The sequence below is a fragment of the Ovis aries genome, chromosome 3 (genome assembly GCF_016772045.2).
Source record: "Ovis aries strain OAR_USU_Benz2616 breed Rambouillet chromosome 3, ARS-UI_Ramb_v3.0, whole genome shotgun sequence".
NCBI lineage: Eukaryota > Metazoa > Chordata > Mammalia > Artiodactyla > Bovidae > Ovis > Ovis aries.
Genome location: NC_056056.1, coordinates 58,136,392 through 58,162,756, shown reverse-complemented (window position 1 = coordinate 58,162,756; position 26,365 = coordinate 58,136,392). Strand labels below are relative to the sequence as shown.

The window sequence follows — 26,365 nt, the reverse complement described above, 5'->3', positions numbered from 1 at the left end:
CATGACTACTGGAAAAACCATAGCTTTGACTGTATGGACCTTTGGCCACATACATAGTAAGAATTTTGAGGTGTATGTTTGTGAGCAATGGATGATGATTGGGAGAGAAGCAAAGCCCTTGAGCCTCACTGAGATATTGTTCCATTACTCACTGCACATTATGGGGTTACCTGTTGGTCTTGCTAAATGACAAACCACTAAGGGCAAGGATGTTTCTACCCTAGCTTTGGTTTCCCTGAACTGCTTCGTATGGGCCCCTTACCTCATAGCTTTTCAGTTAAATTTTCCCAACTGAATGAATCACTCAATAAGCCAGCAGTTGTCTTTGAATAGAAAGTGGGACAGGAAAAAAGCTTGAGGAAAAAAATAGAAAGAAAATGTAGTGATTGCTAAGAGTAGCACCTGCTCACCGCAACTAGAGAAAGCCTATGTATAGCAATGAACCTGGAGAAAGAAATGGAAACCCATTCCAGTATTCCTGCCTGGAGAATCCCCATGGACAGAGGAGCCTGGTGGGATACAGCCCATGAGGTCACAAATAGTCAGATATGACTGAGCAACTAACGCAGAAATGAAGACCCAGTGCAACTAAAAATAAATTAATTATTTTTTCAGGTCATGTTAATGTGGATGGGGTACTCAGGAAAGATCTTGAAGAACAAGGAGGCTTAGCAGCAGGCTGACCAGAAAATACAGGGGCTCCAGCAGCTCAGAAGAACTGCTCAGGATCTAATGCCCATCCTACCCCACCGCCCCCCGCTCCACCGCCCCACCAATCCTCATAACCTGGGGCAGGCTCTTTCACTGTCCTACACTGTGAGCGTGAGGCTGCGGGGAATCAGGCTCTTGTATCCATGCTTGCACAAAAGCGCAGCTTCTACCTATAAATCAGATACCTGCAGAAATTTCACTTCTGAGCATTTTCTTAAAGGTACATTATCATCAGGACATAAAGAAGCATACTCCAGGAGATTCACAGCAGCTCTGTTGTAGTAGCTAAAGGTTGTGACCTTTGTAAATATCCATCTGTGGGGGTCTGGGTAGATGCTCATGCCCCCTATACAGCCATTAAGAAGGGTAAGGCCTGGGGAATTCCCTGGTGGTCCAGTGGTTAGGACTCAGTGCTTTCACTGTCCTGGGCTCAGGTTCAATCCTTGGCCAGGGAACTAAGATCCTGCAAGTCACATGGAGCAGCCAAAAAAATAGAGAGAGAGAAACCACTCTCCATGTACTGGTATGAGAAAATCTCCAGTTCAGTTCAGTCCAATCGCTCAGTCGTGTCCGACTCCTTGCAACCCCATGAACCGCAGCACGCCAGGCCTCCCTGTCCATCACCAACTCCCGGAGTCCAACCAAACCCACGTCCATTGAGTGGGTGATGCCATCCATACATCTAATCCTCTGTCATCCCCTTCTCCTCCTGCCCTAATCTTTCCCAGCATCAGGGTCTTTTCAAATGAATCAGCTCTTCTCATTAGGTGGCCAAAGTATTGGAGTTTCAGCTTCAACATCAGTCCTTCCAATGAACACCCAGGACTGATCTCCTTTAGGATGGACTGGTTGGATCTCCTTGCAGTCCAAGGGACTCTCAAGAATCTTCTCCAACACCACAGCTCAAAAGCATCAATTTTTTGGCATTCAGCTTTTTTTATAGTCCAACTCTCACATTCATACATGACCACTGGAAAAACCATAGCCTTGACTAGATGGACCTTTGTTGACAAAGTAATGTCTCTGCTTTTTAATATGCTGTCTAGGTTGGTCATAACTTTCCTTCCAAGAAGCAAGCGTCTTTTAATTTCATGCCTGCAATCACCATCTGCAGTGATTTTGGAGCCCAAAAAAATAAAGTCAGCCACTGTTTCTACTATTTCCCTATCTATTTGCCATGAAGTGATGTGACCAGATGCCATGATCTTAGTTTTCTGAATGTTGAGTTTTAAGTCAACTTTTTAACTCTCCTCTTTCACTTTCATCAAGAGGCTTTTTAGTTCTTCTTCACTTTCTGCCATAAGGGTGGTGTCATCTGCATATCTGAGGTTTTTGATATTTCTCCTGGCAATCTTGATCCCAGCTTGTGCTTCTTCCAGCCCAGCATTTCTCATGATGTACTCTGCATATAAGTTAAATAAGCAGGGTGACAATACAGCCTTGACGTACTCCTTTTCCTATTTGGAACCAGTCTGTTGTTCCATGTCCTGTTCTAACTGTTGCTTCCTGACTTGCATATAGGTTTCTCAAGAGGCAGGTCAGGTGGTCTGGTTCTTTCAGAACCAGAAAATTCTTTCAGAATTTTCCACAGTTTATTATGATCCACACAGTCAAAGGCTTTGGCATAGTCAATAAAGCAGAAATAGATGTTTTTCTGGAACTCTGTTGCTTTTTCGATGATCCAGTGGATGTTGGCTATTTGATCTCTGGTTCCTCTGCCTTTTCTAAAACCAGCTTGAACATCTGGAATTTCACAGTTCACATATTGCTGAAGCCACCAGAGTGTACTGTTAATTGTATGTGTGGTGGGGAAAGCAAGGTGTGGTGTGAAGGGGAGCAGAGAATACCACTAAGAGAGTATAGGGAGCATTGCAGGTGTCCTACATACCCACATGATTGTATATCTTAGCCCTAGTCCACTTCTGGAAGGATCTACAAGAAACTGATGATGCTTTTGTGCTTTTGGAAAAGGGTCCAAGATGGGAAAGAGACTCTGTTATGTCCCCTTTTGGACTTCTAGAATCTTTTAAACTATGTGCACATAGAACCTATTAAAAAAAAAACAACAACCCACATCTGTTACATAATAAACGAAAGAGCCACAGTGTGACAGATTCCCCCTAGGATTATCTGTGTATCTTGGATTGGTGCCTGAGCTTGCCAGGCTCATTTGCCCCTTGGACTGACAAATACTTGTTTTCAAGACCAAATTTTCTCCATTGTTAATCACCAGAGTGTTCAAATATGAGAGGACCACATCTCTGTTCCTTCAGCTCCTTCTCTTTTCTGGCTGTGAAGCATTAAACAATCTCGACATGAAAGTGTCCTTTAGTTGCTAGGGGAATGTTCAGGAAGGGCCTGCCAGGAGCAGAAGGCAGTGGACTAGGATGGAAAGAAGGGGTGGGTGGAGCTGCTGTCTGGAGTGATGTGAGAGTTAAAGACCTCTGAAATGTCTTGCTAGAAATTACTGTTTGTGTTTGCTCTCTTATCATGAGGATGGCCTGAAAGGACTTTACTTTTCCGACGCCTCAAACCTGCCCAGGTATCATGCTCCCTCATACATCATGTTTGAATGGTACCCAGGGTTTGTTTTTGAGTTTGGTAAGAGATGCAGAGGGGCTTCCCTAGTGGCTCAGTTGGTAAAGAATCCGCCTGCAATGCAGGAGGCCCTGGTTTGATTCCTGGGTTGGTAAGTTCCCCTAGAGAATGGATAGTCTACCCACCCCAGTATTCTTGGGCTTCCCTGGTGGCTCAGACAGTAAAGACTCTGACTGCAGTACAGGAGACCTGGGTTTGATCCATGGATTGGGAAGACCTCCTGGAGGAGGGCGTGGAAACCCACTCCGGTATTCTTGCCTGGAGAATCCCCATGGACAGAGGACTCTGGCGTGTTGCAGTCCATGGGCTTGCAAAGAGTTGAACTGAGCGACTAAGCACAGCGTAGCAAAGACATGCAGACACAGAAATGACCATCGTGAAGGAATAAGTTTGTTAACTTCACAGATCCCAAGGGACTTCCCTTGTGATCCAGTAGCTAAGAGTCCACACTCTCATTGCAGGGATCCTTGGTTCAATCTCTGGTCAGGGAACTAGATCCCACATGCCGCAACTAAGGGTTGACATGCTGCAACTGAAGATCCTGTGTGCCACAGTGAAGACCCAGTGCAGTCAAATATATAAATAAATAGATATTTTTAAAAAGATACACAGATCCCTAGAGACACAGTGTGCCATGCAGAGTCACACAGGCAGATCAGGAAGCAGAGGAAGGACGTGTGGGCAGGAGCCTGTATTGTGGTGTCCATGAGAGAGGCAGTCTCTCCATCTGCAAGGTTCCAAGATGTCAAAGCATCAGAATAGGAAAAATAAAAAGACCTGGTTAATACCCATTTGACCTGCCAAGTACGGTTGCACAGGTTGTTCATAGCACGAGATACCTGGCCAGTGGAGCTGAAATTCAGATGAAGCTCTGTTTGCAAGTCATATGCTCACAGGACTGCATCCAGTCGAAGGGTTGGGCTTTTTCTCATACGTGCAGAAGTACCACATGGGTTAACAGAGACCCTTGATGGCGCTTGTCTCAGGATGTTATTCTATACTAATTGTCTTGATTTGAGCAATCTCTGTTTCCTGGACTGGACTGTCAGTTCCGAGGATGCCAGAACCTTGTCTGTGTTTCCTGCTAGACTGGAAGCTCCAAGAGAACAGGGCTCAGGTCCTCTTTGTTCCCCAGTGTCGTCTTGGTGCCCAGCACCAACTGCCACATATGGGTGCTAGCAAAGTGTTTATGGGATACATCAGTGAATAGTACCCAGGACTTTAAACTTCAGAGTTGTATTTTATTGGTACCTTGAATTCTTCTTTCTTTTGGCACCAAAATGATCAAAACCTTTTTGCCTGCTGTTGGTTTTTAAATTTTAGGTTTTTTTTTCTATTGAAGTATAGGTGGCGATAGTGGTAAGGAACCCACCAGCCAAAGCAGGAGATATATGAGACAAGGGTTTGATCCCTGGGTTGGGAAGATCCCCTGGAGGAGGGCATGGGAACCCACTTCAGTATTCTTGCCTAGGAAACCCCATGGAAAGAGGAGTCTGGCAGGCTACATGGTGTGGCAAAGAATCGGACATGGCTGAAATGACTTAGCATGCACACATAATTGATTCACAATGATGTGTTAGTGTCAGGTGTACAGCTGAATCACTTTGCTGTGCACCTGAAACTATATATATATGTTCAGTTCAGTTGCTTAGTTGTGTCCGACTCTGCAATCCCATGGACTGTAGCACGCCAGGCTTACCAGTCCATCATCAACTCCCAGAGCTTACTCCAGCTCATGTCCATCGAGTCGGTGATGCCATTCAATCATCTCATCCTCTGTCGTCCCTTTCTCCTCCTGCCTTCAATCTTTCCCAGCATCAGGGTCTTTTCAAATGAGTCAGTTCTTCACATCAGGTGGCCAAAATATTGGAGTTTCAGTTTCACCATCAGTCCTTCCAATGAATATTCAGGACTGATTTCCTTTAGGATGGACTGGTTTGATCTCCTTGTTGTCCAAGGGATTCCCAGGGGGTGTATATATATATACATATATGTATATATATAAGTATATTTAAGTATATGTATATAAAGCAGTTATATATATTGTACTTGTTCAGTTGCTTAGTCACGTCCACCTCTTTGCGACCCCATGGACTGCAGCACGCCAGGCTTTCCTGTATTTTACTATTTGTATTCTATTCCTTGCCCCCCTCCCCCAACATGCTGTTGGTTTGAGCAGGGTAAGTAGCATCCTCTTTCCTGCAAGAGCTGGGCTCCTGTCCAGCCTGTTTGGGGACTAAGAAGACAGCCAAGGAACAGGGGCTTTCATTCTAAGTGGAGATTCTTTGTCAGCTCTTCCCTGCTGTGAATCCTCCAGGTGTTTGTCCATTCTTGGCCTCCAGGAAAGAGTGAATGACTGGGAACTCGGGCGAGGGTGGATGTGGCATCTGGGCCTGCAGGAGCTCCGGCTCCAGCGGAAGTGAACAGAGCCTGGCAGAAAGCACCAGTTGTCAGGCGCAGTCATAGAGTGACTGCTGAGAGACCCTAGGTCCCTAGCTTGTTTAACAACAAAAGAAAATGTGCACGGGCTTTGCGAACTCCCTGGTGGTCCCATAGATAAGACTCTGTGCTTTCACTGCTAGGTGCCCAGGTTCAATTCCTGGTCATGGAACTAAGATCCTACAAGCCTCATACTGAGGTCACACACACACAGAAAAGGAACTGGTTTTCAAAAGAGGCCCTGGGCTTGTACCTCGGATATGCGTGTGTGCACACACGTTCATGGGAATCCGAGGACCAGGCTGTGTGCAGGCAGGAGAGCTATCTGCGCTCCCAGGTTCTGTCTTTCATAGGCTCAGGGCAGAGTTGCTGAAAACCTAATGGAATGCGTATGTTTCTCATCTCTCTCCAGGTTTCCATTCTATTATGAGCTGAAAATAGCATTTGTAGCCTGGTTGCTGTCTCCCTACACAAAAGGCTCCAGCCTCCTCTACAGGAAGTTTGTACATCCCACACTGTCTTCAAAGGAAAAGGTAATTTGTGCTGTTCTGCCTTTCCCCCCTTCCAGTGAGTGAAAAAAAAATTTTAAGTGATTTTTTTTTAAAAGACATGATTTTATTGAAGGAGACTCTTGATTGACTTATTTGCCCCCTACCCGAAAATTGTTCCTTCTAATCTTTCTCTTTTAAGTCTATTTTTATGACCTGGTGAAATTCTCAAAAGGATATTATTCATCACTATTATTGTAAAATATTTCCATACATAGAAACAAAAGACAGAAAAAAATTCACTCATAATTCAACTTCCCAAACTGAATTTCTTTCCTTTCATCAGGCTCAGCACCTGTCCTTTTGTAGATGGAATTTTTATATATACTACTAAAAAATACTTTTAAAACTTAGTACAGGGCTTCCCTGCTGGCTCAGTAGTAAAGAATCTGCCTGCCAGTGCAGGAGACACAGGTTTGATCCCTGGTCTGGGAGGATCCTATATTCTGAGGAGCAGCTAAGCCCATGCGCCATAACTACTGAGCTTGTGCTCTCAAGCCCAGGAGCCACAACTACTGAGCTCATGTGCCGCAGTTATTGAAGCCTGCTCGCCCGGAGCTTGTGTTCTACAACAAGAGATGCCGCTGCAGTGAGAAGCCCACACATCACAACTAGAGTAGCCCCCACTGATGCAACTAGAGAAAAGCCTGAGCAGCAGCCAAGACTCAGCACAGACAAAAAAAATAGATATAATACATTTTAAAGATAAAAATAATAAATTTTTAAAAACCTAACAGAAACAGGAAAGTTGAAGCCTAGAGAGATGAAAAGACTTGAATTTGTGCCTGGATAGCTACAACAGAGACTGGAATATATTAAATTTCTAGTACATTTGCTTTATTGATCAATGATAAAATGTATGCTACAAATGAAATACCTGCTATTTTTATACTTTACAAGTTATCAGTTGATAAGTGTGTTAATGAGAATAGACATAATAATTTGTTTCATGCCTTTTGTGTTTTGCTTCAAAGTTTTGCTTCGCGTACATCCTTGAAATGAAAATGTAGATTTGTCTAATGTCACAGATGGAAAAAATAAGACAGGGAGAAATTGCGGGAAGGAGTCAACAATATCTAAGGATACAAGGAGGAATTACAACTTATATCTCTTGAAAAGAAATTTAAGCTACTTTTAAGATAATGTCACTGTCTATAAAATTATTTTTTGTTTAACATCTCTGAACCTGATTTTTCAGATTTGTTTTCAATGGATTGTTCTGTGGTTTTGTTAGGATTTCATACAATAAGAGACATATGCATGCTAAGTTGCTAAGTCATGTCCTACTGTAGCCTACCATGCTCCTCTGTCCATGGGATTTCCCTGGCAAGAATATTGGAGTGAGTTGCCATTTCCTCCTCCAGAGGCTCTTTCCAATCTAAGGATCAAACCCACATCTCCTGTGTCCCCTGCATTGGCAGGTGGATTCTTTACCACTGAGACACTAAGGGAAATAATAGATGCAGAAACCATTGAAATAAATGATCTCTGTCTTATTAATTTGTTTGGTAGCTTCTTTTGTCATTCAATCCAGTCTGTGTAATGCTTCCTTAAAATGTTAACCATACACACACACACCAAAAAGCCAAAACAAAACCCCAAAGCAATAACTACAAAAAACTGAACAGATGCATTACTTGTCTTCTGAAATCTTAAACACGTTTGCATACCATCCTTTTCCACTTGTGGGTCCATAAGGACCCAAAAACATTACCACATATAGTATACAGTCAACTCCTATTGACTTCTCGTCTTAGAATAAATTCTTGAGAGTGGGATTATTGGGTCCAGCATGCTGTAATTCATTAATGATATTATATGACTTTCTGAACTGGTTGTGTGGTAAGATTCTACCATATGAATGAAGAGCACTATCAGTTCAGGTCAGTCACTCAGTCATGTGACTCTTTGTGACCCCATGGACTGCAGCACACCAGGCCTCCCTGTCCGTTACCAACTCCCAGAGTTCACTCAAACTCAGTTCCATTGAGTTGGTGATGCCATCCAACCATCTCATCCTCTGTTGTCCCCTTCTTCTCTCTCTTTCAATGTTTTCCAGCATCAGGGTCTTTTCAAATGAGTCAGCTCTTCGCATCAGGTGGCCAAAGTATTGAAGTTTCAGCTTCAACATCAGTCCTTTCAATAAACACCCAGGACTGATCTCCTTTAGGATGGACTGGTTGGATCTCCTTGTAGTCCAAGGGACTCTCAAGAGTCTTCTCCAACACCACAGTTCAAAAGCATCAATTCTTCTGTGCTCAGCTTTCTTCACAGTGCAACTCTCACATCCATACATGACTACTGGAAAAACCATAGCCTTGACTAGACGGACATTTGTTGGCAAAGTAATGTCTCTGCTTTTTAATATGCTGTCTAGGTTGGTCATAACTTTTCTTCCAAGGAGTAAGCGTCTTTTAATTTCATGGCTGCAGCCACCATCTGCAGCAATTTTGGAGCCAAAAAAAAGATACAGTCTGTCACTGTTTCCAGTGTTTCTCCATCTATTTGCCATGAATTGATGTGACCAGATGCCGTGGTCTTAGTTTTCTGAATGTTGAGCTTTAAGCCAACTTTTTCACTATAGGTGGCTTGATATATTCATTTCTGTTGCTTCTGAAAGTTGTACACTTTGGATTTTCAGGGCAAGGCTTTGAGTACATTGTTGGAGGTACTCCAGTACAGGTTACTGTTAGCCATTTCTGAGACACCCTTTAGGAACTAGGACACAACACTTACTGTCTCAGAGAGTAAAGTTTGAGAAACAGTAATCCCTGCCTCCACCTCATTATCAAATCTCTGCTCTTCCTACTTCCCTTTCTCTAAACACTGGACTTAACTCTGAAGCCACTAATGCAATTTCCATTGACGCGGAGGTGACTGACTCTTAAGAGCTGCCAAGAATCACTTCCAGAGTCAGCCAGGGGTCACAATGGAAACTGAGTGTTGTGACTTCCTGAGGAATTTTAAACAAGGACCAGGCAAGGGGTTGAATGCCCACCTGTATGCCTCAAAGTGAAGGAAGTGCACCAATGTGCTGAACTTCAGATGAGACAGAGGCCAAGTGTCATTGACTGAACTCTGCTCCTATGATTACAGAATGGCTGTGTTCCTAAAACAATGACAACAAGAACCCAAACACAACAAAAAGAATGAGCCAGCACTGATCCAAATTTGACCTAAACCAATATTTTACTTGCTCTTGGTCCCTAAGTAGACCTCAATCCTCTCTCCCACCTCACCTTTACCTTGTAGTTGACTTCTGGTTTCTGTTTTTATTTAATTATCTGTAAAATGATCTCCTCTATCAACAAAAATATCCCCTATCTCTTTTTGCATCCTAATCTCTCCCCTCGATATACACATAGGAAGAATTTGGATATTGTATGAAATTGCTATGCAATAATAGAATTTCAGAGATCCCAGGGCTTTACCTCCTTGAGATAAAGAAGATGACAATGGTTCTTGGTTATTGAAGCCAGCCACTGTATAAGGTGCTTTTCTGGAACGAGCGCATGTAGTCCTCACCATGGAGTTTCCAGGTTGGCTCAGCAGTAAAGAATATACCTGCCAATGCAGGAGATACGTGTTCGATCCCTGGGTTGGGACAATCCCCTGGAGAAAGAAATGGCAACCCACTCCAGTATTCTTGCCTGGGAAATCACATGGACAGAGGAGCCTGGCAGGCTACAGTCCATGGGGTCACACAGAGTCAGAGAGGACTTAGCAGCTAAACAACAACAGTGAATTCTCACCATGCTCCACAAATTAGGTGCCGCCACTGTCCTCATTTTGCAGAAGATAGAACCATGTGTAGAGGCTAAGCACTCACCCAGGTCTGACAGCCAATTAGTGGCAGTGCCAGCGAGAATCAGTGATGGAGCAAGCTGCCAAGCTCAGCGCTCAGGAGAGGGGAGAAAGAATAGAGGTTTATTTGGACCTTCCAAGTCAAAGTGCCTGTTTTCCTTTGACAGGAAATTGATGATTGCCTGGTCCAAGCGAAAGACCGAAGTTACGATGCCCTTGTGCACTTTGGGAAGCGAGGCTTGAACGTGGCGGCCACGGCGGCAGTGATGGCTGCTTCCAAGGTACCGTGCGGGACCTGACCACTACGGCTGTAACTCATCTAGAGACAGGCTAAGTATAGCTGGGGTCCCCTTGAAAAGCTGAGGGGATAAAGGGTGAATATTACCCTCAGAAAGCTGCATGCTCGCGTGCACACACACACACGCAAATGATTTATGCAATACCGAGAGAGTCCCAGAGCCCCTGAAGCTCACCTGTGCTTCTCATGTTAAGAACTTCTAAATTACTTGAAGCATAAACCTTGGACACAGAGAAGAGGGGAGGGGAGGCGATAGGCAGTTCTTTGCAATTTCCCAGCATGCACGGGGAGAGTCACCTAAATAGACAGGTGCAGAGACTTACCTGAGGGAGCAGGTGCACTTCAGGTTCACATGACCCTGAAGAGCCAGGGGAAGGAACCCAGAGTCCTGAATAAGTTGAGTGGCTTGAATGTGGAGGACAATATGTGGAGTAGCAAATAACTAGAGTAGAAGAGGGTTTTAAAAAATATTTTTTGTTACAGTGTTGTGTTGGTTTTGCCATACAACAACTTGAATCATCCATGATTATACATATATTCCCTTCCTCTAGAGCCTCCCTCCCCTCCATATGTATATATGTTGATGCTACTTTCTCCATTCACCCTACTCTTTCCCTACCCCTGTGTGCACAAGTCCATCCTCTGCATCTTCATCTCCATTTCTTCCTTGCAGATAGGTTCATCAATACCATTTTTCTAGATTTCATATATATTCATTATAACCCAGCAACCCCACTACTGGGCATATACCCTGAGAAAACCACAAGTTTAAAAGATACATGTACTCCAGTGTTCATCGCAGCACTGTTTACAATAGCCAGGACGTGCAAGCAACCTAGATGTCCATCAACAGAAGAACAGATAGAGAAGATATGGTGGATATATACAGGGGAATATTACTCAGCCATAAAAAATGAATTTGAGTCAGTTGTAGTGAGGTGGGTGAACCTAGCGCCTGTTATATAGAGTGAAGTAAGTCAGAAAGAGAAAAACAAATATCATACAGTAGAGGAGGTTTGAAATAAACGCAAATCTGTGGGATATTGTGATGTAAGTCATTACTTCCTTCTCTTTCCCACCCAGCCCTGTTCAAAGGCCCTCTGTGTTCCTTCCCAGCTTCTTCTTCCATCACATTCTCCTTGTCATTGTGTCAGTTTCTTATCATGTGCTCACCCCTGAAAAATGTAATTAGTAGACATTTATTTGTAGAGCAAATTCAGCAGATTGCCCGTGTAAAAATCGCTTCCCCCAAACTCAGATGTGGAGTAGGAGTCTACAGTTGGTGGAGGATGGAGAAAAGACAGTTATGCTTATGTCTGGGACTAGGAGATGAGTTGTATTTGCAAAGGGAAGCTATGAGTCCTAGATGGTGATGTGAGAGTTTTGGGGGAAGAGAGGGTAGAGCTTTGAAAGGATTTGGAAAAGGACTTTGAATACTGATCTTGGTGCTCCATGGGCTTCCGGTGGATGGTAGAATGGAGTGTGTGGACAGTGAGTTGGGTCAAGGGATGGAGCTGGGTTTTCTAGGCCCAGGGAAAAGCACTTTAGGACCATTTCTGGGAGAAAGATAAAGCACACGGGGATGAGTGTTTGAAAAGTACCATCCACATAAACTCAAGGATTTCTGCAGACATAGATTGGCAGGTATACAGGAGAACCAAAAGGGCATGATTCCCGTTTCAGAGAGGACCAGCTGCTTATGTAACACAAAATCATAGTGAATTGTCTCGCTGCTTCTACCGCTGGTACCTGGGGGGTCCCTGTCCACCTTAGTACAATAGTTGCTGGCAAAGCAGTGAATCCCAGGGAGTATCTTTGGAGGGGAAATTCTGCTGTTTTATCTTCAGATATCAGAATTTACAAAGAGCAGTGAATTCTAAGATCATTCTGTTTGAGATACAATCATTTTATGCTTTTGTGTTTAAGCTGAAAGAGAACTGGGAATTGCTAAATTCTGAATTCATCAGGCCAGCTTGGCCACATGAGGCTTATAGAAGCCTTCTCCTAGGCCCCTTCCTCCACCCCATCTTCTCTGCTTCTGCACCTAAAGGACAGATTACTGCTCTTTCCTCAGCTCAGAGCATCAGTGTGGTATATTTATCAGAGTGGCTCAGTGCGGGCCGCCTGGCTACTCAGCCGTGTGTGTAAATTATATTCTGATGGTAATTCTGTAGGGCCATCCTTTTCCAGGTCCCTCACCAGCCAGAGTCTCCTGAGTCTTGATACCATCTTGGCCAGTCACCATCAGCCCCTCTGACCACTGGGGAAGCCCATGAGCCCAGGCCTCCAGCCAGGCACCTTACAGCTAACCTGAAGGATGCTCCAGACAGTCTGAAACTTGCTTCAGAAAATAACTGCTCACTGGTTCTTTCTTGTCTTGCTAAAGTAGTGAAGGATGCCTGCTTTCTGCTGAATTTGGTTTCAGACTAGAAATTTTTCTGCCTTTTAGGAGCTTTGCTTTTCCTCTCAAAATGTCTTAGAGAAAATACTCTTCTCTCCATAAAATAAGGTCCTCTATTTTTGAAACAGATGTGTACTTGAAAAAAAAAAAAAGTAAAATTCAGACTGGCTGAGGGGTAGATCAGTGGTTTCCATAGCAACAAGGGACCACTCCAGCCAGCGGCTGAAGAATGATAATTCACCAGTGGGTTCAAATCTGGCTTCAGTGTTCAAACCACCTGGGAAGCTTTGTTTCTCATTTTTAAATAGATTCTCAGATGTGCTGAATCAGAATTTCAGGCCATGGGCCCTTGCATCTCTATTTTTAACAAGTTCCCCAGATGATTTTCAAACAGCGAGCTCATTATGGGTCACTGCCTGACTCCCCATGCAGAGCCATAAACCACAAGTGATTAGGGTTAAAATAGTTAACTTCTTTAACATTCCTGGGATGCAAATTTAGCCCCGTAGAAGCATTAACCTTGAGAATGAGAAAGCTGAGTCCAGAAAAACCTTGTCAATGACCCCAGGGGAACAGTCAAAGCAATTTTGTGGGGGGAAAAAAAAAGACACCATGTCAAGTCCCGGTGGCTAGGGTGACCATATAATATAATATTCAGACAGGACACATCTCAGAGTGAAAGGATGCTCTAATTATTATGCTAGGACAACAGGTATGAACTAGGTCTGTTCCGAACAAACTGGAATTTATGGTCGCAGTACTCGAAGCCCCTGGACCACGTGGACCCGCGGCTCCTGGACCCTGCCTGCTCCTTCCAGAAAACACCCTCAACTGACAAATCAATTCTCACTCTGCATGCCTACTGCATTAGCTCAACAGATGCAGAAGACGGGGTGAGGTGCCTGAGAGCCTCGCTCTGAGTTCAGACAGATTGAAGAGAGCCTGGGACCAAGACCAGATGAGGAGGGCACCTCTTCCTCATCTGAGCTTTCTTCCATCCTTTGATGCTTCTCCAAGAGGAGCTGCAAAGCTTAACTGGAAGAATGAAAGGTCTTTTACCTACACTTTTAGTTCATTCTTTTTCCTTGTAACTTTGAGCCCTGAGTCCTTTCTCCAAATGTTTGCAGGGTTTTTGCAAATAATCATGAAATGTGAAGAGGGTTTGTAAACCATCTGTTCGGTTGCTCAGTCATGTCCAACTCTTTGAGACCCCATGGACTGCAGCACGCCCGGCTTCCCTGTCCAATTTCCTGGAATTTGCTCAAGCTCATTGAGTCAGTGATGCCATCCAACCATCTCATCCTCTATTGCCTGCTTCTCCTCTTGTCCTCAATCTTTTCCAGCATCAGGGTCTTTTCCAGTGAGTCAGCTGTTCATATCAGGTGGCCAAAGTATTGGAGCTTCAGCATTCATCCTTCCAATGAATATTCAGGGTTGATTTCCTTTAGGATTGACTGGTTTGATATTCTTGCAGTCCAACGGACTCTCAAGAGTCTTCTCCAGCAACACAGTTTGAAAGCATCAATTCTTTGGCCCTCACCCTTGGTTGTGGTCCAACTCTGACATCCATACATGACTACTGGGAAAACCATAGCTTTGACTATATGGGCCTTTGTCAGCGAAGTGATGTCTTTGCTTTTTAATATGCTGTCTAGGTTTGTCATAGCTTTTCTTCCAAAAAGCAAGTGTCTTTTAATTTCATGGCTATAGTCACTGTCAGCAGTGATTTTGGAGCCCAAGAAAATAGAGCCTGTCACTGTATGAATTTAAGTTGCTACTGATGTTTTATCTTAGAACTAGAAAAGGTAAAATAAAAATATTGCACATTGGAAATGTCTCTTCAGACCTATTAACCCCAACACATCCCCCAGTTTTCCCCAAGGTCTAGTCCTTGTCCCTGGGAAGTAGCAGTGCATCTTTGCTTTCAGTGACAGCTGCTCTGTCTCCTTCCTGGGAACACACTTCGCTAGTACCTTCTTTCTAAGTGTCCCTAGTCTCCTGGTTGATTCTGAACTTAGATGTTAGCTATTAATATTTCCCAGTCAGTAATTCCACCTGGAGGGAATATTGAGCCCCACATCTTTTTAAGACTAGAATTGGAAAGCTCTCTTTTTAAAAAATAATTCTCTGGAAATTCACTGGGTTTCCCTGGTATGCTGAGACAGCAAAGAATCTGCCTGCAATGTGGAAGACCTGGGTTTGATCCCTGAGTCAGAAAGATCCCCTGGAAAAGAGAATGGAGAAATTAATTAGTTAAGCAAAATGCATTCTCATATAAGGAGAAACCATAGAGACAAAAAAACAACTAAGCAAGAGTTTTAGTGACTCTGGCTCTGCCCATGTGTCTATCCACACAAACTGTACTCTTTTCTTCCTAATAAACACTTTTCACTAAAGAAAAAAAGAAAGAAATTTAAGACTGTGAGATATCCAGGCCCCCTCATTCCCCCTGACATTTGAACTATATCCTCTGTCTCTTCTATCTGCCCAGTTCTCTGGCCTGGTAAACCAATCTTGTGTTTTACTTGTCTCATAACTTGGAAAATAATGCCATTTTACTTCCTCTGGAGATCCTGTCCTAGAACAGTTCCAGCGGTGCCAATAATGTTATTAGAGTCACCTGTTTCAAGATAGATGCTCTCAGTAAAGCTGGCACTCTGTGCGTGAGGGATGCTTCTGCCCCAGATTGCCTGTGGGTTCTTCCCTCCCTGCTGCTGCTGCTAAGTCACTTCAGTCGTGTCTGACTCTGTGCAACCCCATAGACGGCAGCCCACTAGGCTCCTGTGTCCTTGGGATTCTCCAGGCAAGAATACTGGAGTGGGTTGCCATTGCCCTCTCTTCCCTCCCTAGAATCGGATATTTCCTGTTAGTTTGTGAGCTCCTGGTGATAAGTGGCTCTGGTTTCTTTTCCCTTGTTCCTCATTTAGGAAAAAAACAACACTAAAAGCCAAACTTGGAGAAGGCAATGGCAACCCAGTCTAGTACTCTCGCCTGGAAAATCCCATGGACGGAGGAGTCTGGTAGGCTACAGTCCATGGGGTCGCTAAGAGTCAGACATGACTGAGCGACTTCACTTTCACTTTTCCTTTCATGCATTGGAGAAGGAAATGGCAACCCACTCCAGTGTTCTTGCCTGGAGAATCTCAGGGATGGGGGAGCCTGGTGGGCTGCCGTCTATGGGGTCGCACGGAGTTGGACACGACTGAAGCGACTTAGCAGCAGCAGCAGCAGCAGCAAAAGCCAAACTGCCTTCTTGTTTGTTGTTTTACACTCATTAAACCTCATTAATTGATCTGAAGAATAAACTTTTTGAGGCCTCCAATCCTCTGTCCAAAATGGTAGCCACTTGCCACATGTGGCTACTTAAATTATTTGAAATTAAGTAAGTTTTAATATTCGATTCCTCAGTCTTTACTAACCCCCTTTTAAGTCCTCGGCAGCCAGTGTGGCTAGTGGCTGACGCAGGGATAGGATGCTCCACCCTCACAGAAATTTCTCCTGGACAGCACTGTACCAGGACCTCTGTTATGCCTCTTGGGTTCTCCTTCGCCTTATTTCCATCTTCCTGCCTACAGTGCTCTGCTTTAACCAAGGCCCCTTCCTCCTGCACCTGCCCAGCTCTTTGGGCCTTTGGTATATGAGGTATACCAAGAAAAGAGGGGGATGGAGACTCAGCCTACAGCATTGCCCATGGTGGAATTTCTGCTTCTTCACCTTCTCCCCTGGTCCAGCCCTGCTCTCACACTTTGCTGACTTGTCAGGCAAAGCTCAGGCACTTTGCCTACCATTATGGTCCGCGGCCACCAGGGTGTAGCCAAACCTTGGTTATAGCCCTAGTATCCAAATAGCTAGGCACAGTCACAGAGAGATAAATTACAGTGTCTTCCTACTCATTGGAAAAAAAAAAAAAATTCACCTTCTTTTTTGCTTTAAAAATAAACTCTATGAAACAATTCACCATAATTTAAAAAAAAAAAGTTGTCTACCTCCGACCCTTATTTTTTATCCATCATTGCTTTATCTGAAAATCTTGCTTGAATAAAATGCTGCTTTCAAATGATCATGGAACTTTATTTTTGGAACCAGAAGCTAATTCTGGAAAGTTCATAAGCCTAGTGATTTGAGATTTCTGACCAGATTGGAGTTGTTTGCCTTTGTTTTTTTTTTTTTCCTAGCAAAAACCCAAAAGACAAAAAAAATAATAATAATAATAATAACCTACCTGTTTACAGTCTGTCAGATTAATTATAATTAACCCATTTAATTAATTATATTGATTAAATATTGATTTTCTTTTTATAACATCTCCCTATATCCACTCATGCTTGGAAGACATGCTTTCCAAGGAAGAAGAAAAGACTGCTGGCCCCTCCAGGTTCCCATGTCTCCCTTGTGTGGCTTCAAACCCTCGTGTCTGCCAAACCCAGGGACTCCAGGAAGTTTCATGCTTGTCCCTTCACCCCTCAGAGCAACATTTCCCAGCCTCTGTGCTCACTTACGTCAAGTTAGCCCTCTTTCTGTTTCAGCCAAGGACTGGGTGACATAAAATCAATGTTTAGAATTCACTATGGCAACCATTTAAACACCAAGATTATCTAAACCATATGGACAACCCACTGAAAAAATTTGGAAGTAGTCCCTGCCCTCCAGTCTCCCCAACAAATCAGCCTGCACTGGAGCTTGTTTCCAAAACAAGCTAAAACAGAACCAAGCAAACCTTGTTCACTGTGGTTCTACCATGCTCGCCTTTGTTACCCAATGCCCTTTCTCTCCGGACTTCTATTTGGAATCCACTCCTGGTGGATCAAAACAAGCAAGAGACTCAGCCTCACAAGTCGGTGGAAGGGCCGGCACTCAGGAAGAGTTACTGATCTGATGCTGCTTGCCCCACCTCGGTTCCAAGTTGGCCTGTGGGGATGATGTTGCTGGATGCACCAAGGGTCGCAGTGGAAGAAGAGATGCCATGTGCCTGCCTGGCCTCTGAGGACCACTCTGAGCATGGTTGAACCTAGGAGGTGTGAGAAACCACTTTTAGGATCACCATGAGTGGCTGTGGCGATGGTACCACAGCCTCCGTGGAGGAGGATGGTCGCCTCCTCCTCCTCGACGCTTGTCTCTACTATCTCCCTCGCCCGCTCAGCCCTTTGAGGCCTTTGTATATAAGGTTCACCAGGAAAACAGGGATGTAGAGACTCAACTTGCAGCCCTGCCCATGACGGAGCTTTTGTTTCTTCACCTTCGCCCCTGGTCCAGGCCTGCTCTCGCACTTGCTGACTTGCCAGCCAAAGCTCAGGCAACTTGCCTGCAATCATGATCAGCGGCCATATGTGTCTCCCTGCCCCATCCCCTAACTCCCTTGTGTTGGGATTCTCCAGGACCCCAGCTTGCTCCTTTAACCCCCAGGGCTGCCTCATCCTTTCCTTCGCCTTCAGCTGTCACCTGATGCTCCTGGCCCCCAAATCAGCTCCTCCCCAGGCCTCAAGTCCAGGATTACCGGTTCTCTGAACCTCTCTCTCATTCCTGGTACCATTAGTGCCAGGTACCTAACTCCAAATCCACCCCTCCTGCTGTGTCCCAACTTTCAGATGATAATGAAACCACCATCCTCTCTGGTCCCCAAGCTCTAAATCTTAGTCATCTTTGGTGCTCTTCCTTTCAAGACCTGCCCATCTGACATCCCTTCCTTCCTCCCTTCCTCCCTTCCTTGCCCTCTTCCCATCACCCTCCCTTCTGGCTTGGACTACTGCAGTAGCCACTCAAGTGTTACTGCCACTCTCCCTGTTTGAGGCCTGTGCGTTCCTGTACTGATCCCCGCCTTCCTGTCTAGTTGTTCCTGGCTCTTGTATTGACAGCGCCACTTCCTGCGCTGGGCTAGCAATAGCAACTCCATACGTTGTTGCCTGGTGGCTCAAATGGTGAAGAACCTGCCTACAAGGCGGGAGATCTAGGTTTGATCCCTGGGTTGGGAAGATCCCCTGGAGAAGGGAATGGCTACCCGTTCCAGTGTTCTCGCCTGGAGAATTCCATGGACAGAGGAGTCTGGCGGGCTACAGTTCATGCAGTTGCAAAGAGTCGGACATGGCTGACTGACTAACATGCTGTTTCTAGAGTTTTCTCTTTCCTGCCTCTTCTGATGCCGATTCTTCATCTGCCTCTGTTCCCAACTGTTTGAGATCCTGTCCACCCTTCAAAATCGAGAGCCACATCCTCCTCAGATTCCTGGCGAAACCAGTCTCTCACCTCGTGGTCCCCCAGCGGCCCTCTTGCCGTCGTTTATAGCTGTGTCTTGTCTGCATCCCTACTAGTTATGCAGTAAATAGTGAAGGAACGGAGGACGGCTGTACCTATTTTTAGCTGTCACAGCCAGAAGAGCAATGCTTAGTATCAAGTGTGGGCTTTGAAAATAAGCAGGCCCAGGTTGGAAATCCCAGCTCCAAGACTTTGCTTGCGGTCCAGTGGTTAGGATTTCTTGCTTCTTTCTGATACAGGGAGTGTGGGTTCGATCCCTGGCCAGGGGACTAATATCCCACATGCTGTGAGGCAAAGAAACCCCAACAAACCTCAGTTCCTCCGTTTGCTGTTGCATCTCTGTGAGCCTCAGTCTCCTCAGTTGCGAAATGGGCGTGACGACGGTTTCTGCTGCAAAATAGCTGTGAAGTGATGTCCGCAGAGACTTCTTAGATGCAGAGCGCATGTGGAGGCTGCCTGTTGGTCACTCCTGTGTCCGCTTACACCCTGAGGTTGATCATGATCCTCACTCACTGATGAACCAAATGAAAGAAACAAGTCCAACACGGGCCTCACAACGTGGCTTACAATCCCGTCTTTCCTCTGGGTGTGGTAGCATGAGCACAGCTGGGCATTGCCTGTGCTCCATCCACCTTGCCTGTGCTGTGTGGCCCTGCGAAAGACCAGCCCCCTCCGGGGGCCTCAGGTCCCTCTTAACTCTGGGCTCGACTTCTGCCACCTGTTCAGCCTCGAGGTGGGGAGTGCCTGGGCAGCCGCTTCTGTATAACACATGAGCCCCTGCCCACCCCCCCCCCCCCCCACCCCCCCACCGAGAGAGAGAGAGAAAGAAGAATGTCACCCTGTGAGTGACTAGAACAGGAGCCTTAGATGCTGCCGTCCGTAGCCCCTCACTGCACAGGGGAGGACACAGAGACCCTAGTGCCAAGCAGCTGCCAAGGCCACACAGCTGTTAGGGGCCTAGCTAGCCTGAGAGTGAGACTCTAGTTGCCCGTTGCTTGTTCCTGCGTCACTCCAGACACCCCCACAGCCCCCTCCCCTCCACACACACCAGACCAATGCTTCCTTAACCATGTTGTGCTTGGACCTCACCCCCTGGCCAGGAGGACCCAGCGGTGAGGGCCTGAGAGATGCCAGTCTGCCGCTGAGAATTATGGAACCAACCCTGGGTACTTTTAAGGTTGTCTGTCTGCTCTTCGGGCAAGGCTTGGGCCACACTTAAATGCTGGGCAGTGGGTCACAAGTTACCTTAAGATACTAAAGATAGGGACTTTTCTGGGGGTCCAGTGGTTAAGAGTTCACCAACCAATGCAGGGGACATGGGTTCAAATCCTTGGTGCAGGAGGATCCCACATACCACAAGGCAGCAGGGCCTGCGTGCTGCCACTACTGAAGATCATGTGCATAGAGCCTGCGTGCTACAAGGGAAGCCACCACAATAAGAAGCCTGAGTACCTCAAGTCGGGAGCAGCCCTGGCTAGCCACGGCTAGAGAAAGCCCGAGTGCAGCAGTGAGGACCCAGCTCGGCCAAAGATGAATGATTAATTAACTTTCTTAAGATACTAAAGATGGATTCTCTAAAGCTTTATCACTGGTTCCTAATTGGTTTTTCATTCACTTAAGTCGTATTCAAGTCTGTGACCTCATGGACTGCAGCACACCAGGCTTTCCCTGTACTTCACTATCTCCCAGAGTTTGCTCAAACTCATGTTCGTTGAGTCAATGATGCCATTCAACCATTTAATCCTCTGTTGCCCCTTTCTCCTCCTTCCCTCAGTCTTCCCCAGCATCAGAGTCTTTTCCAATGAGTCAGCTCTTCCCATCAGGTGGCCAATATATTAGAGCTTCAGCATCAGTCCTTCCAATGAATATTCAGGATTGATTTCCTTTAGGGTGGACTGGTTTGATCTCATTGCTGTCCAAGGGACTTCAAGAGTCTTCTCCAGCACCACAGTGTCCTAATATAACATTGCAAATAAACTATACTTCAATAAAAAGAAAGAAAAAATAAATTAAATCCTGGAACAGGGATCTGCCTCACACAAAGCTCCCTCAGGGTCTGGTCTCTCCAAGGACCAGATAGGGCTTCTGGCTGGGTCTCAATGGTGGCCTTCTGCATGTGAGGGCTGGGACAGCTGGAGTCCTTCCTGGTGACCCTGAAAGCCCATCATCACCTGAGTGACAGCCTGGCTCAGAGGGCCAGGCCCAGCTCTGGTTTACAGGGGCTCTGCTCACTGTCGTTATCCTGCATAATGTCCTCATTTCCCATCCCGCTCCTCACCTCCTCAGCAGCTACTGTGGACACCTCAGATCCAGCCAGTGCTCCAAACCAGCCTTCCCTCACCAGCTAACGTTCATTTTTGCACTTCATCTCCCATTAAGGGCACTTCTAGTCCTTTTTTTTTTTTCCTAATGTGGACCATTTTTTAAAGTTTTTATTGAGTTTGTTACAATATTTCTGTACAATTTGTTATAAAATGTTTCTGTTTTATGTTCGGTTTTTTGGCCATGAGGTATGTGGGGTCTTAGCTACCAGAACAGGGAGGGAACCTGCAGCCCCAGCTGTAGAAGCTTGGAGTCTTAACCATTGGACCACCAGGGAAGTCCCGCACTTCAGTCTTCCCTGCAGACATCCATGTGCCTGGCTCCAACTTGAGAAAGAAAGGCAGAGCACACACCAGGGGCCATTCTCCGTGTGGGCCACACAGTATATCTGGAATGTTCTCATGACTCTTAAGTGTTAGTCACTCAGCCATGTCTGACTCTTTGTGACCCCTTGGACTGTAGCCTACCAGGCTCCTCTGTCCATGGGGATTCTCCAGGCAAGAATACTGGAGTGGGTTGCCATTCCCTTCTCCAGGGAATCTTTCCAACCCAGGGATCAAACTCGTGTCTCCTGCATTGCAGGCAGATTCTTTACCATCTGAGCCACCATGGAAGTGACTCTAAAACCCCGCTTTATTCACTTGGGTCACCACTCAGAAACCGTCAGTGGCACTCTCATCGAAGTCCAGGTTTAGACAAAGTACAGTTTTTCCAGACTTACCTCCTGCTGCTCACCAGGCACCTTGGCCCCTTCTCTGATGGGTTCAATCTCAGTTTCCCAAATCCAGGTTTTCCTCTCTGACGCCTTGGCTTCGACAACTCTCCAGCCGCAAAATCCCTCCTCTCCCTTTCTGATGGTGCAGCCCTCATCTCTAACTCCAATCTGAACTCTTGGATGAAGCCTCTCTGGGGTCCCTGCCAACACTGCCCTCTTTCTCTCTGGGCCTTGACCGTCTGTCACGTGTTTTGCCGTCTGCCCTTTGCTGTCTTGTTTGCGTTGGTGCCTTGATGCCTGGCCGGACTGTGAGGCCCTTAGAAGCAGGAAAGTGTTAGTTGCTCAATTGTGTCTGACTCTTTGTGACCCCATGGACTGTAGCTTGCCGGGCTCCTCTGTCCATGGGATTTTCCAGGCAAGAATAGTGGAAGCAGGAACTGTGTCATGATTCATATCCATCTGTTGTCCTCCGCTGGGCTTCCCTCAGAGCTTCAGGAACAGTATCAGCATTGGTGGTGAATGAAGTAATATGAGTGAATGGGTGAGAGTCGGAGGCCAGGGCAGCAGAATGGTGCCCTTCAACCCATTTCATAGGCTTGGTGCCCATGGCTTTTTTTTCTTTTCCCCTTTATCAGGTGGTTCGACTTTTTCCTTTTATCTCCTCTTTGGACCTCAGAGAAGGGCAGGTAACCCCGTTGAGAGGTGTGACTAACTTCAAACTGATCCAGTCGAGGAGAGAGGCCAGTAGCCACCTCTGCCTACCAGCCCATGGTCTGGATCCAAGCCCGGTGTCTCTCCTGCCGACACCTGTGTGTGTACATGTGCGTTAATCCCAGAGCTGGGGTCAGCCTCCTCCCAGAGCCTCTTATTGTGTTAATGTGGTGGCATCTAACATGCAATTAACTTATTTGTTTTTGTTTGTTTGTTTCATGCCTGGAGGGTGAATTGGGTTTGATGATTGATGCTACTGTTGATGCAATGGTGGGAAGGATTCTTTCTCTTGTTTGTTAACCCACTTCTGTGGCAGAAATGGAGGCCCCTGCCTTCATCAAGCATGCTGAGAAGGAGCCTGCTCGGGCTTGGTGTGGAGCATGTGTATCTGTAGAGGCTAACTGCCAGTGAGGTGGGTACCCCGTGGGAATCTGGAAGGAAGCACTCACGCTCTTTAAATCGCCGGTGGGAATTGTGGTTACTGCTGATGGCTTTGTTATCAACTGACTGACTCACTGAAGCCTTCTGACTTTATTCTCATTGTCATCAGTCACAGGCCTGAGATATGATGTGAGGTGAGGTGTGCTAAACTTTATGCCCTGCTGGAGCCCCCAGTGAGATTCCTGGTGTCCCTTCCCCACTGTGTCCCTTTGGAAAAGAGGACCTCCTCAAGGGCTTGCAGCCAAACTTAGTGACTGTGTTGAATCGGGGCTCTGTGGACCCTAATGGGAGGTATTCTATTAGTGGTAAATTTTTTACTTCGAGTGTCACATTAGTAGAGGTCTGATGGGTTTCCCCAGGAACACACTTGCTCTCCCGATTAAGAAAAGCATTAACACAAAGAGAATTTGGTGTGTTTGCTACATGGATTTCTTATTTCTTACAAATTAGGAGAAGAATTAGGAATTAAAGATCTCAGATCCCCAACACTGTAAATCATTTATACTCCAATAAAAAATAATTATTAAAACATCTTTTAAAATTAAAAAAAAATTTATAATACATGTTAAGTTTAAATACGTATGTGAAAGTACTTGTAAGCCCCTAAGGTTTATATCTTGAATGCATCTATAAAATTAGAAAAATATAGTAATGAAGTACAAATGGAGGGACTTCCTTGGTGGTTCAGTGGTTAAGAATCCACCTAGCAATGCAGGGGACTTGGGTTCGATCCCCGATTGGATAACTAAGATCCCACAGGCCACAGGGCAGCTAAGCCCATGCTCCACAACTAGAGTTCGAGCACTGCCGTGGAAGATCCAGAATGATGCAAGGAAGATCCCACGTGCCGCAAATGAGACCAGACACAGTCAAATAAAGTAAAATTTTAAAATACAAATGAAAAAATACATCAATAAAATTGGAACACACACACAAAAATGAAGATCTCAGATTAATAGAAAATTCAGTGACATGGTTTACCTCTTAAAGATCAGTTTTCTGGGTTTTAGCCAGGAAAAAAAAAATTAATCAGTAATAAGCTTCCCTTCCTTGCCCCAAAGATACTTCTATGGGATTTCTGGTATTTTAAAGAGTTGAGAGAGCCACTGGGCCATGTGGTATCAATGTGCCAGGAAAAAAAGCAAGATTGAGTCTGTTCAAACAGCCTATAAACTAGCAGCTGCAACAAGACTGGGTAGACCATGCTTATAATACGGGGGAAATAAAGAGCTCAAAGTAGGACAGAATGCAAATAGGAGATTCGTCTTCATGGAAGGCCGACTGTGTCTCCCTTTCTGGTCCTGTGATACTGGGCCGCGGGGAGGTTCTTCCAGGGGCGAGATGCTGAAGGCAGTGCAGACCTGCAGCGTTCAGGACAAGTGCTCACAATGTGCCTGAAGTAGCCGACCTTGGCTCATGAAAGGGCTCCAGACTTCCCAGCTTTTTCTGTGGTTCATATTCTAAACCTGGTGTTGGCTGGGAAGGAAATCGATACAAGAATTTAAAGACACACACACCAGAATTTTATTTACCTTTCCTCAGAATTACCTTGGGAGGCCCAACATTTATTCTAGAGATTTTCAAATTACTCTGAAAAGTCTTAGAGTTGCGATCTGAGCCACATAATCAACTGTAGAGGAGAAGGCCATACATTCTCGAAGTTAAAATTTTCCAGTTGGGAATTCCAGAAGGGAATCTTACTCAACCCTTTAACTTCCCAGTGAGGTTGCAAGGCTGAGCAGGACCAAGTGGATGGGTTGGGGTCCCCCAGGCAGAGTTGAGCCCAGGCTTTCAAGGCTGGAGAGTGAGTACACGGCAGTTTCTGGAGAAACCGCTTCTCCTTCTCTTTTCCCACTTGTTTTAAACAATCCCATGTTATTTTTTAGGTCTAGATGGCATTTGTCAGCATCATGAAAGCCTCATATTTGCAGATTGGAGTCCGCAGGGTGGTCATGGAAGAGTGCTGTGGGTGTTACTGGAAATGCAACTGTAATGATTTATTGTGCTAAAGGCGATACATGTTCATTGTACACAATTCTAAAAGTACAAAAGAGGGCATCAGGTGAAAAGTCAGTCTTACTCCTCTGCTCCCACCCTCCTCTGGAACTGTTATTTATTTATTTATTTATTTAAGATTCATTTTATTTCATTCTTTGGCTGCAGTGGGTCTTCATTGCTGTCCTTGGGCTTTCTGTAATTGTGGTGGGTGGGGGCTACTCTTCACTATAGCTACTCTTCATTTGTTGTGTGTGGGCTCCGTATTGCCGAGCATGGGCTCTAGGCACACAGACTTTGGTCATTGCAGTGCATGGGGTTCAAAGCTGTGGCACAGAGTCTTAGCTTCTCTGAGGCATGTGGGATCTTCCTGGACCAGGGATCGAACCAGTGTCCCTTGCATTGCAAGGTGGATTCTTAACCACTGAACCACTGGGGAACCCTGACACAGTTGTTTTAAAAGAAATCCTGTAATGGGACTTACCGTTAAGTCGTCCAGTGGTTAAGAGACCGCCTTCCAAGGCAGAGAACTCGAGTTCAGTTCTTGGTGGGGGAACTAAGATCACGTGTGCCACGGGGTAACTAAGTCCCTGTCCCACAACTAGAGAGAAGTTCACGAGCTGTAACTAAGACCTGACGCAGCCAAAAATAATAAATAAATAAATATTTTAAAAATCAATAAGTAAAAGAAACCCTGTAACCTTTCAGCAGGCACTTTCACAAATCTAATTATTTGGCCATTAACATGGTATAACTGGGGCTTCCCAGGTGGCTCATTCGGTAAAGAATCTGCCCACAATGCAGGAGACCCGGGTTTGATCCCTGGGTCGGGAAGATCCCTGGGGAAGGGAATGGCAACCCACTCTAGTATTCTTGCTTAGAGAATCCCTGGCGGGCCACAGTCCATGGGTGCCAGGGTCCAGCCCCAGTGGATCCAGGGAATTTGAAGCGTGGACGGCGTTAGCGAGGAAAGACTTGTTTATTTATTGATATAAGATTAGATTGAGAAACAAGTGTGTAGTAGGAAAATTAAGTGGAGAAAGAGGGCTGAATAACTTGGATTATGTGGAAGGCCAATAAAATTCCAGACAAGGAATTTGCACCATCTATGTTGGGCCACCGGCGCTTGCTTG

At 45.5% G+C, this 26,365-nt stretch overlaps 1 protein-coding gene across 8 annotated transcripts in view; it reads left to right on the top strand.

Annotated features, from left to right (window-relative positions):
- Positions 1-26,365, top strand: part of REEP1 (receptor accessory protein 1) — a 135,399-nt gene that overhangs the window by 85,401 nt on the left and 23,633 nt on the right. For 5 of the 8 annotated variants that reach the window (XR_009599820.1, XM_015094350.4, XM_015094348.4 and 2 more), the window contains exons 4-6: positions 6,161-6,281; positions 10,268-10,381; positions 22,721-22,906. Coding sequence is in view for 7 of the 8 variants with exons in the window: in XM_015094350.4 (XP_014949836.2) it covers positions 6,161-6,281; positions 10,268-10,381; positions 22,721-22,906 (421 nt within the window). In the remaining variant the exon portion in view is untranslated. The remainder of the gene's footprint in view (positions 1-6,160; positions 6,282-10,267; positions 10,382-22,720; positions 22,907-26,365) is intronic. The other 3 variants (XM_027966747.3, XM_042246062.2, XM_015094349.4) reach the window with 1 other exon arrangement.